This window comes from Chrysochloris asiatica, unplaced genomic scaffold (genome assembly GCF_000296735.1).
Source record: "Chrysochloris asiatica unplaced genomic scaffold, ChrAsi1.0 scaffold00234, whole genome shotgun sequence".
Classification (NCBI taxonomy): Eukaryota; Metazoa; Chordata; class Mammalia; order Afrosoricida; family Chrysochloridae; genus Chrysochloris; species Chrysochloris asiatica.
The window spans coordinates 1832186-1844787 of NW_006408752.1; the positions used below are offsets into that span (position 1 = coordinate 1832186).

A 12602-nucleotide genomic window follows, 5' to 3' on the forward strand; every position below is an offset into this window, starting at 1 on the left:
CCCCCCCAAAAAAGCTAAATAGGATATAGAGAAACTCTGTTAACTGATGGTATGTGGAGGGGATTATAATCAATGTAATGAAACAAAGTATATGAATGTTTGAATGTGAAACCGATGATGTGCCCTGAAAACTTTCACTCAATCCACAATAAAAACCTTAAAAGAAAAAAAGAATCACCTGGAGAGCTTGGTAAACTGTAGATTCTGATTCAGTATTTCTGGGGTGGCAATGTAACTTCTTAGCAGGGGGTCAAACTGGAATGAGCTGGATAACTAGTAATGCTCAGGGGTCACTATGAGTCAGAATCGACTCAACAGCACTTAACATCAACATAGAAGTAGCTCCGGCTCATGGTAACCTCACATGTGTCATGACAGAACTGTGCTTCATAGGGTTTCCAATATCTAATTTTCCAGAGGTAGATCACCAGGTCTTTCCTCTGAGGCATCTCTAAGTGAACTCAAAGCTCCACCCTTTTGGTTAGCAGCCCAACATATTAACCATTTGCACCACCCAGGGACTCCCTATAATAACAACTCCCATAGAATAAGTTCTTCCTCATTTGCTTCATCACTCTCAAAGGATAGGAACCCTGGTGGCACTGTAGGATAAGAACTGGGCTGCTAACGTCAAGGTCAGCAGTTCAAACTCACCAGCCGCTCCACAGGAGAAAACAGACACTGATAGAATCAACATGAAAGCAATAGGGTTGGTCTGGTTTTGGGGTCTCAAGTGATATGCTCACAAAAGAAACACTGGTGGTTGTGTGCGGCTGCGTCAGTTCCAACTCATCACAACCCTGTACAGGGTTTCCAAGGCTGTAAATCTTTACAGGGGCAGAAAGCCTCGTCTTTGTCCCACTGAGCAGCTCGTGGGTTCAAACTGCTGACCTCGTAGTTAGTAGCCTAACTCGTAACAACTATGCTGCCTGTAAAACTAGTTCTGAATAAATGTTATGTTTCTCTAACAGCAGTGTTGTTTCAATGATGTAAATATATTCCAGCTGTATAATGGGTTAAATACTTTTTTGAGCTAACCTAGAAACCCAAATGCCATGTATAGCATTTGTTTCTATATGAAAATCATTTCCCAGTAACTGGGGGCCTTAAAAAGTCCTTTTGTCAGATAATCTGCAAATAAAAATGAGGGTTGCCTCCTATTTAATCCACAGCACTTCCTGGTTGTTTCTCAGGATTTAAAAATCCTCACCACCTTTGATACACAGGAAACGTTCTGCCTTTTGCCCCACCTCCTTTTCCCTTCTTGAAAATCTAACAAAGTAGAGACTGGGCTGTGTCACTGCTGTCCTCCCTGGTACTGCCCAGATGCAGTCAGAATAAACGAACCTCACTAGTTCCTCCAAAAGGGATGAAGTCTCTGTGGTCACACCTGGCCAGTCCAGAAACTACATAGCCCTAGAGGGCCAGATCACCAGGGTAAGGTACTGGGCTTCTGAACGCTCACTCGGGTTCCATGTGCAACTGAAAAGATGGGCAGGACATCTGGCAACATGGACAGGAGGGTATGCCAGATGATGGGATCCTGGGATGGGCTTTGCAGACTCAGCCTCATAGGTTTGGGAAGAAGAGAGCAAAAAGCTTCATGCAAGGTGTATGTGTGTGTGTGTATGTGTGTGTATACATGTGCACAAGGTAGGCACTGAGGAGAAAAGCAAGCCATCAACCAAGTGCTTGCTTAGTCACTGACAAAGCTGACAGCTCTGTTCCACTGTTAAGTGGCCATGATCTTTTGGGCATCACTCCCTCTCGAGGGAATATTGACTAAGAGAAAGGTAAATTGTAGGATTTGGACACAAAATCTTCCCCAACACCCCTAACAGGTGAGCCCCTCATGTGGGCCTGCCTGGGGTCCTTGCCTGAACTAGCACCTCTTGCTATAGCAGTGCTAAACACTGTAGCCAGTGGTGGGAAAAAGACAGACATTTAGTTCCAGTCCTGGTGTCACACCGAAGGACAAGCACTGGACTACAAGGTCGGGTTGGATTTTACGGTCAATAATTCAAACCAGCCAGCCACTCCTCGGAAACTCAATCACTATGAATCGGAACCAACTTGGCAGTACTTAACAACAGCAACAAGGCTCAGTTCAAAACACTGCTGGGCTTTCTCCAGCATTAACTGGTAGAATGGTTTTGCTTTCCTAAGGTCACCCTGTTAGCTGACCAGTGTTTTAAGGTCATATGAAGTTAAGTCCCATATGCCCCACAGACGACTAGTAGCTGAGGTCTGGGCTGTTGGGTCATTATTTGGCTTCATAAACTGCTACTTTTCCTCTCTATTTGACCATTGCTCTTGCCTGAAGATCTTTCCATGTTGTTGTTGTTCTTAAGTGCTGTCGAGTCGGTTCCGACCCATAGCGACCCTGTACAGGGTTTCCGAGGGTGTAAATCTTTACGGGAGTAGAAAGCCTCATCTTTCTCCCGCGGAGCGGCTGGTAGTTTCGAACTGCTGACCTTAAGGTTCACAGCCCGATTCGTAACCACTACGCTACCAGAAGATCTTTCCATAGGAATCTTTAAATGGACAAAAGCTCTACATACCCTGAACTCCTATCATCACCTCCCAATTCCAGAACTTTACTATTATTTGTGGTTCCGATGTCTGAAAATGGCATACACATAGAGACAGACAAACACACATCCATTTCTATGTGATAGGTTTCTAAAAAGTCTCTCATGATTCCTCCTATAAAAATATCCACAATTCAGTTTTGTGAGTCACACAGGGAACTGGGTTTAGTGAATCACTTCACCTTCTTATATGAGAAAAAGCAGGCCTTAAATTTACAGGGTATCATATCTGACAGTGTCTGAAATGTTGTCAATAGAGACGCCAAGAGAAAGTGTGGAAAATCATTTTAATGCCAATGCTAGACCAAGGCTGCAGGCTACAGATTTATATCAAAAAATAATTCCAATGGAACTACTTCAAGGTAACACCAAGGCCCCTCCTTTTAAATTCTGTCTTGTGCAGTGCTAACAGTCATGGGAATTCAAGCCTTCAACCTGGCTGTTGGACCTTCAACTGGCTAGTATAGTCAGGGTGGACCATGAACTGCAGATGAAGATACCTGCACAGCAGTTGCTTAGAGGTCTCCAAACAACCAGACATGTTTTACTCTTAGTAATCATCATTAGACCAAATACCAAACTGTAAATAATAACAAGTGACCATTTAAAAATCGCCATTATTTTAGACAGCCATCAAAACTGCCCATCTCAATGTGCGCTCTTCTCTATAGGAGCTGCACGAGTAATGCTGAGCATCTTGGAACCACTGTTACAGAGAACTCTTTGGGCATTCTCCACTTGCCCATCTAGATTCACTCTTCATCCTGCCATGGGCCTTGGAAAAAACCTCCTTCATGGGCTCCTCTGCCCTCTGGTTTCCAGATGTGTTTGGCCAAAGGGGAATGCCAACAGGAGAAGGAAGAAAAAGGGAGGAGAAGAGCATGGAGATGTTTACCCCCCTGCCCCTTTAGCTCCCTCCCTGTCAGGCCGTGGCCCAGAAGCACTGCATCCCTCATTAAGGCCTCAGCTTCTGGGGGCTGCCCTGCCCTAAAGGTTTCTCGGGTTCCCATTTGCTTTCCCTCCTCTTGCCTCTTCTAGAGCAGTAACCATTTCCTCTTGCTCAAGTTCTGGGTGCTTCACCATCACTTGTTGGGTCTTCTTCATCCCACAAGTGAAAACCGTCCATTTAGTAAATTATGCTGGACTGCAAGGTCAGTTTAATTATACTGGACTGCAAGGTCAGTTTAAACCACAAGGTTGGCGGTTTAAACTCACTAGCTGCTCCTCAGAAACCCAACACAGGGTCACTATGAGTCAGAACCAACTCCACGGTACTTAACAACAACAACATACCCTTTGGAGGAAACCTGGTGATGCTGTAGGTTAGTCCCTGGGCTGCTAACCATAAGTTGGTTGCTCAAACCTACCAGCTGCTCCTCGAGAGATAGATGAGGCTGTCTTGCTTCCATAAAGACTTAATAGTCTCGGAAACTTTATATAGTGTTACTATGGATCAGAATCTATTTGATGACAGTGGATTTGTTTTTCACACGTGCATATATTCTTTGGAAGGGTTCCTGGGTGACAGAGTTAAGTGCTAAACAACTAACCAAAAGGGTTAGTTTAGAAGAGGCATTTTAGAAGAAAGATCAGTGCTTTCAAAAGCACTACAGAGCATTTAGACTCGGAAACACATGGGGCTGCCAGCAGTCAGAACTGACTTAAGGGCAAAGGGTATAAATGACCCTCTGAATGTGCAGTTTCTTTCCAAACACTGTCATTAGGGTGGGAGGAAGGCTTTCTTGGTTGGTCTTGCCTCAATGAGCTGCAGGGCTTACTTCCAGGCCTCTGATCTGGTCACTTGAGCTCCTCCAACTCAGCAGAGACCCCCAAACAGAGCAGAAAGTAAACAGCTTCTGCTTCCAGTCACAAATCACAACCTAGCGCAATAGCTGTTGCATTGGCAGAACACCTCAATTCCAGATTATACTTGCCCTCCTGGCCCTGATGTACTCACCGCTCCGTCCCAAATGTTCTGGTCTTCCCATCTGGGTAATCTACCTCCCCCACTGGTAGGATGGGCCTCACTGCCTCCTTCCTTTGCACTCCTGGCCTTTAGCTCCTGACCATCCTAGTCCTACAGAATGCACTGCATGCCCTGTCCTGCTGCAGCCCGAACCCTGCCTGGGATCTCCCCATTCCTTGCACTACATCCCTTTCTGGTTTGAGGACATCTTTTAAAAGGTCAAATGTTGTTGTTGTTGTTGTTGTTGTTATGTGCCGTGGAGTCGGTTCCGACTCATAGCTACCCTGTACAGGGTTTCCGAGGCTGTAAGTCTTAATGGGAGCAGAAAGCCTCATCTTTCTCCCGCGGAGCAGCTGGTAGTTTCGAACTGCTGACCTTGTGGTTCGCAGCCCGATTCGTAACCACTACGCTACCAGAGCTCCTTATAGGAGAATTCATTAAAATTGAGCTAGGAAATTCTGCTCATTGGCTATAATTAATATGTGGGTAGAAAGAATAAGGACTAAACTGTGATGATGGAACATGCAACGACAAAAGGTAAATTTGGACTTTGCTAAATCAACATGCAGGATTCACTAAACTTTGTGCTCCATTTTAAAAATGAAAAAATAACTGTGAAAAGGACTAACAAGAACTGAGGACTGAATATGGGCCAGCATCATGCCATTTCCAGCGTTTGCTTGAACCTCTTCCTTTGCAGAACATGGCCCTTCCTTTGCAGAACATGGCCCTCACCAGGGCTGAGACTGGTGAGGGGTTGTGATGGCAAATGAAGACATCAGGACCTGGGAACTGCACAGGATGCTGAAGGAAAACAGGATCTCAAAAACTGAGTCTAAAACAATGCCACCCAAAGACTTTCCAGCCAGTTTGAAGGCTTAGAGTTTGATTTTATGAATGGAAATGTCAAGTTTCCCATATACTAGAAATAAAACGGAGGCAGAGGTATGACTAGTGTTACATGCAATTGACTGGATTCCAACTTATTATTCCAACAGAGTAGAACTGCTCTGGAAGGTTTCCTAAGGTCCTGGTGTGATAGATACTGCAGTATAAGTATTAGCCTACTAACCACAAAGTCAGTGGCTCAAGCCCACCATCCGTTCTCTGAAACTCTATACAGGATTGCTATGAGTTGGAACCAACTCAACAGCTTTTAAACAACAACAACAGCAATGTCATTTCTCCAGCAGAGCCGCAGGTGGGTAAAATCACCAATTTTGTGGTCCAACGCTTATCCTACAGCGCCACACCTAATTCATCAAGTCCATTGTATTAAGACAAAGCAGTGGTTCTCTAAGTGTGGTCCCTTATCTACCAACACCACCATCTCCTGGCAGCTTGTTAGAAATCTCAATTCTCAGGGCCCACTCAAGGCCTCCTAAATTAGAGTTGTCTCCAGGGTTGGGCACAACAGTGATAAGAAGTCCTTCAGATGACTGTAATGCTCACTGAAATTTGAGTAGAACCAATCTAGAAAACAAACAAAAATGACTTTTTCCAAAACAGTTACACTCCTCCCTCCAAATAAAATCTCATTAATCATTTACCATAGTTAAAAAAAAAAAAAAAATCACTTCATTGGCCCTTTCTATAGACTTCACTGATTCTGGAAAGTTATCATATAGGTGAAGTAGAAGTCATTGATAATTGGCACAAGAACATTCTTCTTGCAAGAAATCTATGCTCCACACCAGGCTTTGCTTACCAAACTTTGTAAATATTCCCTGAGTCCCTAACACTTACAACGGGGTCTGACACAAATATTGGCTAAGTGAATAAATGAACACAATGAATGGAGGAGAAAGGGTGAGTTGGTGATGTTGCCTATCAGTACAAAAATCATTTGGAGAATAGTAACCTCCTATTAGGTCACAACGAGTTGGAACCAAACTCAATAGCAGTGGATAGGTTTGGGGTACCTGATCTACAAAACAGTGAGCCTACACAGAAGTAATAGCAAGTTGACTGTATTATCAGCAAAGACTCTTCCTTACAACCAACTGCCTCACTCTCTAGTCCCCGATGCATTCCCAGCAGCCACAGCTGATATGAGAAAAGAAGACTTGTAAGATTCCCTGAGTCTTCCCAGAGAGAGGTTCAATCAACTCCTCTGAGGATTTTGGAACAAGAATTACAAAACTGGCACGGCATCAGGAGTGAGCATTCTGCAGGATTTTCATGTCGGAGTACTACTTCTAAAAAGGCAAGCAAGAAGGAGACAAATTGCTAGGAAATTGTATTATTACAGCAATTGGGAGACAAACCTAAACTTCTTACCAGAAATGGAAACCCATATGACAATATGATATCACTGTACTGCACATGAATTATTAATATTTACAATCCCTGTTTTTTTTTTTTTAATTAGGTATGCAGGAAGGCTTCTGTTGACATCATATCTGACATCATAATGCTTCATCATTCTAAAAGCTTAGGAAAAAAGAAAAAGAGATCAAGCACACATTTTTGCACTCTGGGAAATACCAGGAACCAAGTACATGATGAGAATACAAAGAGAATTGATGTACAAAGAGAAGTGGAGAAACCACTAGTGCAACCCACCATCACCATAAACCGAACCAAATGGCCAAGACTGTTTTTGCATCTGAGTATTCAGAGGATAAGCACTGGACTGCAAACCATAAGGTTACTGGTTCCAGCCCACCAGCCACTCCATGAGAGAAAGATGAGGCTTTCTGCTCCTGCAAAGATTTAAAGCCTTGTGCAACTATTGGTCTCCTCATGTGTGGAAGGACAAAGAGTGATGAGAACTGAAGAGGCTTGGAAGTAATTAGTCCAATGGACTAAGGGAACATGTGAACATCAGTCTCCATAACTCTGAGACCAGAAGAACTAGATGGTGCCCAGCTACCACTACCAACTGCTCTGAAAGGGAGCACATGAAAAGGTCCCAGATAGAGTGGGACCTAATGAAGAACAAAACTCAAAATTATTTAATTAAAGAAGAAGACCAGGAATCTGAGACGATGGATCTCAACAACCCTTCAGGTCTGGAATGAAACTTACCCTCGTGGCCCAATTTTCACCCTAGCAGTGGACAGTTTTATAGGCAGGACAACAGCACTGGTGAGGAATGTTCACCATGGAACAGTAAATCACTCAAAAGCAAAAGGGCAGTATTTTCCTCGGGACAAAGTTGAGAAGGGACAGGAAGGTGAGTGGAACACAAATGGGAACCCCAGGGAGGAAGGAGGATAACTACTGTTGAATGGAGGGGATTGTAATCATTGAGATGAAACCAATGTGTGCTTTGTTGAATGTAAAACAGATGATCTTGTCTGTAAAACCTGCACTCAATTCACAATAAAAAGTTTAAAAAGAAAAAAAGAAAAAATATTTAAAGCCTTGGAAACCCTATACAGGGTTGCTATGAGTCGGAACCAACTCGAGGACACTTAGGTAGAAAACAACAATTTTGGAAATGGGGTAAAAGGGGAATGGCTAGCAATTATGTAAAAAATGTGAAAGTATAAGGAAATGAAGGTGAAGTTTTTATGAAACTGTCTCATTTACAAAAGCATAAAAAATATGTGAACTTTTAAGATCGAAAACGATGCCACTGACATACAGATCCTAAAAGGACACTATGAGATATATTTCTATGTTAATAATTCTGTATGGTTTGTGTTAATAATATTTCTGGCCTCAAACTTCAAATATGTAGTTCTGAGATCAACCCAGGGCAAATTAGCTGTCAATCACTGAACCAGCAATAAGAAGATGCTCTTACTTGGGAACCTTGTTGGTAAAGCAGAGTGAGTTAAATTCCTGCCCAGGTCAAACTTTCAGCACTTAAGCCAAGTAACCAAGAGATTTATACAAAGTTTATACTAGCTGCTAATAATTGGGACTCATTTTCCCTCCAGTTTTAACTCCATTTGGTCTCCAAGTAGCCTCTTGAGAGAAGTATTAAAACACAGAGAATAGGTTCATTCATTAGTCTTTGTTTCATTGGGCAAAGAAGCAGTAGGTAGAGTTGCCAGATTCTAAATTGAGCTTCTTGCTGCTCTGAAAGGCAAAAATACACCTCTTGACCAACCCCCCCCCCCCAAAAAAAAGGTTACAGAGTTCATGAGCTGTAACCATTTTGAACTACTGCTTCATGTCTCTAATTTGCCTTTTCAAAAAGCACACAAAAGAATAGACTTTATTAATAACATCCAAATTTATTTCACCAAATACAATATTTTCATCTCCTGAAGTTGCTCCTAAAACTAATTTAATGTTAACTAGGGGGAGGAAGGAAGGAGCTCTGGTAGCATAGTGGTTACGAATTGGGCTACTAACCTCAAGGTCGGTAGTTCGAAACTACCAGCCGTTCCACAGGAGAAAGATGAGGCTTTCTGCTCCTGTAAACATTTACAGCCTTGGAAAGCCTGTGTAGGGTCACTATGAGTCAGAAACAACTCCGCGGTACTTAACAACAACAACAGGGGGAGGAAGGAAAAATTAGACAAAGTAAAAAATATTGTGTTTGGCCCATGCTTCTACAACAAATATGCAATTGGTAGGTTGAGGACATCATGATTGATAGAGGGTCAACGAAAAGGAGAGAAACCCTCAATAAAATGAATGAACAGAATACCTCAAACACATTAAGGGTCATGAAAATGGTTCAAACCCAGGCAATATTTATTTCTGCTATTCTATTCATTCATAAGGTGGCCATGAATCAGAGCTGACTCGAAGGCAACCAACAACTGTCATGAATACAGGTCTTTATTCTTCTCTCCTAACTTCACATTCAACAGCTAGAAGAGAAAGCTTATATCTGACACATAGTATGTGCTCATTAAATGGCATTATTGATTATAATGATGATTATAATTATTATCAGAGAAATACTACAACTACAAATAAACATCAGCTAAGCTTCATGTGGACTCCTGGTGTGGTGCTGTAGCATAAACACTGTATTGAGAACCACAAAGTCGGCAGTTCAAACCCACCAGCTACTCCTCAGAAACCCTACACAGGGGCGCTATGAATTGGAACCGACTTGGTGGCACTTAATAAAAACAGGAAGTTTCACGTTGCAAAATCAGATGCTGATTTACATTTTTAAGTTCATTGTAAGAAGCTTTTGGTCTTCAAGATTGAAGGCAATACAGATTATCCTTTAACTATAACACCCCCCCCCCAAAGAAAAAAGCTGACTTCATCCAATGAAGACAAGCAACCTCCTCCTCACCCTAGGCCAACTGTTTAACAACTTTCTCAACTACTGTAATATACAAATGTATCTTTGCCAGTCAATGCAATGGTCCCCAGTAATCTAGAGACCATGTAAAATCAACGATTCCATCAAACATGGAAATGTATTTTTTCTCCTCCACACAATGGGATATGTCATTGCTAGGCTGTTTGCTGTAAGGAAAAGTAGAAAACAAAAACAACCCAGTGCCCAGATTTACACAATAAACCCTCTTGGATTTGATAGTATTTTGAGAGCATACAGTGCTCTCTGTGAAAATAATAATTTTCCTCTGTCATTAAGAAATAACTAGTGAATGCTAAATCATTCTTTTGCTTTTTTCCTTTTCCTCAGAATCCCCTGGAAGGTCAGCGAAGCGTATGTGCAGACTCTTCATCTTCAGACACCTGCACTGCATTGACAACCACTGTACCTCACCGTTGTTCAGCTGACCCTTCAAACTCCTGGCCAGGTTCTCACAATTATGTCTAGAACCCAACCAACCCAGAGGAAAAAAACTGAAGCTTCAAACAACAGGTTCCACTCTGATCCTCTTCCTCTGTTCCCTGCCTACACCTCTCGTCAAAACATAGGCAAACACCCTCACTCATATACAAATCTCCACACTCAGTTGCTGTGGCTGAGACTCCATGGAGCCTGGCTCGTTCTCCCAGGTAAATATCTGAATCCAGGGCGCCCTCCGCTCCTTGCACCCATGCTGCACCAGCCATCTACAAGGCATGCAAAGCCAGACTGGAGCTCTGATTTCATTCAATTGCACTCGCCACGGAACGCTCTGAATGACACCCCCGCCCCTCCTGCACAAACTCAGCCACCGCCGTCCTCCTCTCAATGAGAAATCGTGGGGCCCAGCTGCTCTCAGCTGCACTCCCTTCTCCACCTGGTCCCACACAAGCCGCTTAGGTCGCTCCTCGCTCTCCTTCAGGGGTCTTTTCCTGCTCACGTTTCCTGGCCCCTGACCACCCTCACAAATGAAAAGTAAACTCCCCTCAGAGACAACCTGCCCAAACCAACCACGTAACGGCTACTCAACTCTGCCGGAGCCCCCTACCAGTGCAAGCCTGGCCCAGACGGGACGGGCGACTCTTGCCAGCCTATGCCAGCGCTTAGCATTTACCTTGACGCTGGTGTAGCTGGTCTGGGTCTCGGCCTCAGCGCTGCTGCAGCAGTGGCGCCTCCGGCCCCTGCAGGTGGTCGCGGCCGGGGCTGCGGAGCCCGCGCTGCTGCAACTGCCCAGCTCGGCGCGGGCCTTGCGGACTCGGGCGGCGCCGGGGGCTCCAGACGCGCGGCTGGGGGGGATGGCGTCGGCGGCGTCGGTCTGGACGAAGAGGCCGTGCAGGGGCGCCGCGGGGCCCTGCGACACGCTGGTGGTCTGGCAAGGCGAGTTAGACTCGTCCGAGTCCCGGCAGTAGATCACGCCGCTCTGCGAGACGTGGATGCTGGGGGCGCAGCCCATCCCTCGGCCGGGGTCCCCGCGCGCTCGCCTGCGCCCCCGGCCGCCCGGACCCAGCGAACCCGCGGCCACCTGCAGTGAGGGGACGGGCGCCTCGGCCGAGGAGGCTGCACCCAAACCGCGCGCCCTCCGGCCTGTGTGACCGCCGCTCCGTCGGGCTCACCGCAGCGCCCTCAGTCAAGCCTCCGGGGGCCACGCGCGTCACCCCAACTTTCCCTTCTGGGCCATCTTCCTCTCTAAGCCTGGGAGCGCGCACACACAGCGCCCCGCGCGCATTGGCAGCCGCCACCCTCCCCGCCGCGGCGCCCCAAACCCGCTCCTGGAGCCTCCGCCTTCCTCTCCTCCCTTAGCTCGGCCCGCGCCGCCGCCCAGCTCGACCTCGCGGGGCTCCTACGCCCGCGGGCCCCGGGAGAGGTCGCTCTGCCTGGCTGCCTGCCTGCACCTGCTGCCCACTTTCAGTACGCGCTGGTCTCCCTCCCTGACTCCCCTCCTTCCTCCTCAGGTGCCCCTCGCTCAGCAGCCGCCGCCGCTCCGGCCCCACTGCGCCCGGCAGCCCCGCCCGCCGCTCCCCGAGCGTGCCCGCAGCTCGGCTCGGCCCACGAACCCCGGCCCCTCCGCGCGGCAGCCGGCGCCACGCCTCGGCGCCCTCCCCCGCTCCCCCGCTGTCTGGAAGCCTTGTCCCTTCTGCACCCCTTCCCCGGGCCACCCTCCAGCGCTGCAACCCTTCTTCCCCTCCAGCAAACACCCCGGTCGGGCCCTGAAGGGTTGTATGTTGTTGTTGTTAAGAGCCGTCAAGTCGATTCCGACCCTATATGGGGTTTCCGAGTTTGGCCGTTAATCAGCACCACAATTAGACTCAAGCATTTCAGGAACACACTCCTGAACTAAACACCTGGACCGACGCTCCTTCCCAAATAGCATGGGGTCCCATACTCAAAGCCCACCAATCTAATTTGCTTAGAGTTAGATGAGAGCACGTGCTTTCTTAGTACCGCCCTCTCCTCCAAACCCCCTCCACGTAATCTGCAGGCTGACTAGCCTTCAGAAGACTAGTCCATGTCTACCCATCCTTAGGAGAGCAACACGTTCATGCCAAGGGATAGGACGCCTTACAGAGAGGGAGGATCCCTTCAAACACACAAATTTTCCCAAGATCCAAGGAGAGAGCAGAAAGAAGCTAACTGTTCATGTGACTCTTGGTTTTCTTGCCAGGAATTTTTCCCTCTTCTTGGGTGTCAGTAGCGTCACTGGGTGGTGTGGGGTGTGGACACACTGGATGGCACTGTCAGAAGGAGTGATCAAATTGACAGTCGATAAAATTTTGGGGATGTGTTTCAGCAGAACTTTTTGAAA

The 12602-nt window shown here is 46.3% G+C and overlaps 1 protein-coding gene across 5 annotated transcripts in view; it reads right to left on the reverse strand.

The window, feature by feature from the left end:
- The window catches only part of PDE8B (phosphodiesterase 8B), a 350779-nt gene extending 339489 nt beyond the window's left edge, over nt 1–11290 (reverse strand). For all 5 annotated transcript variants that reach the window (XM_006873284.1, XM_006873286.1, XM_006873287.1 and 2 more), the window contains exon 1: nt 10914–11290. In XM_006873284.1, the coding sequence (XP_006873346.1) occupies nt 10914–11252 (339 nt within the window). In that variant the 5' untranslated portion in view covers nt 11253–11290. The remainder of the gene's footprint in view (nt 1–10913) is intronic.
- Nucleotides 11291–12602: the final 1312 nt, after the last annotated feature.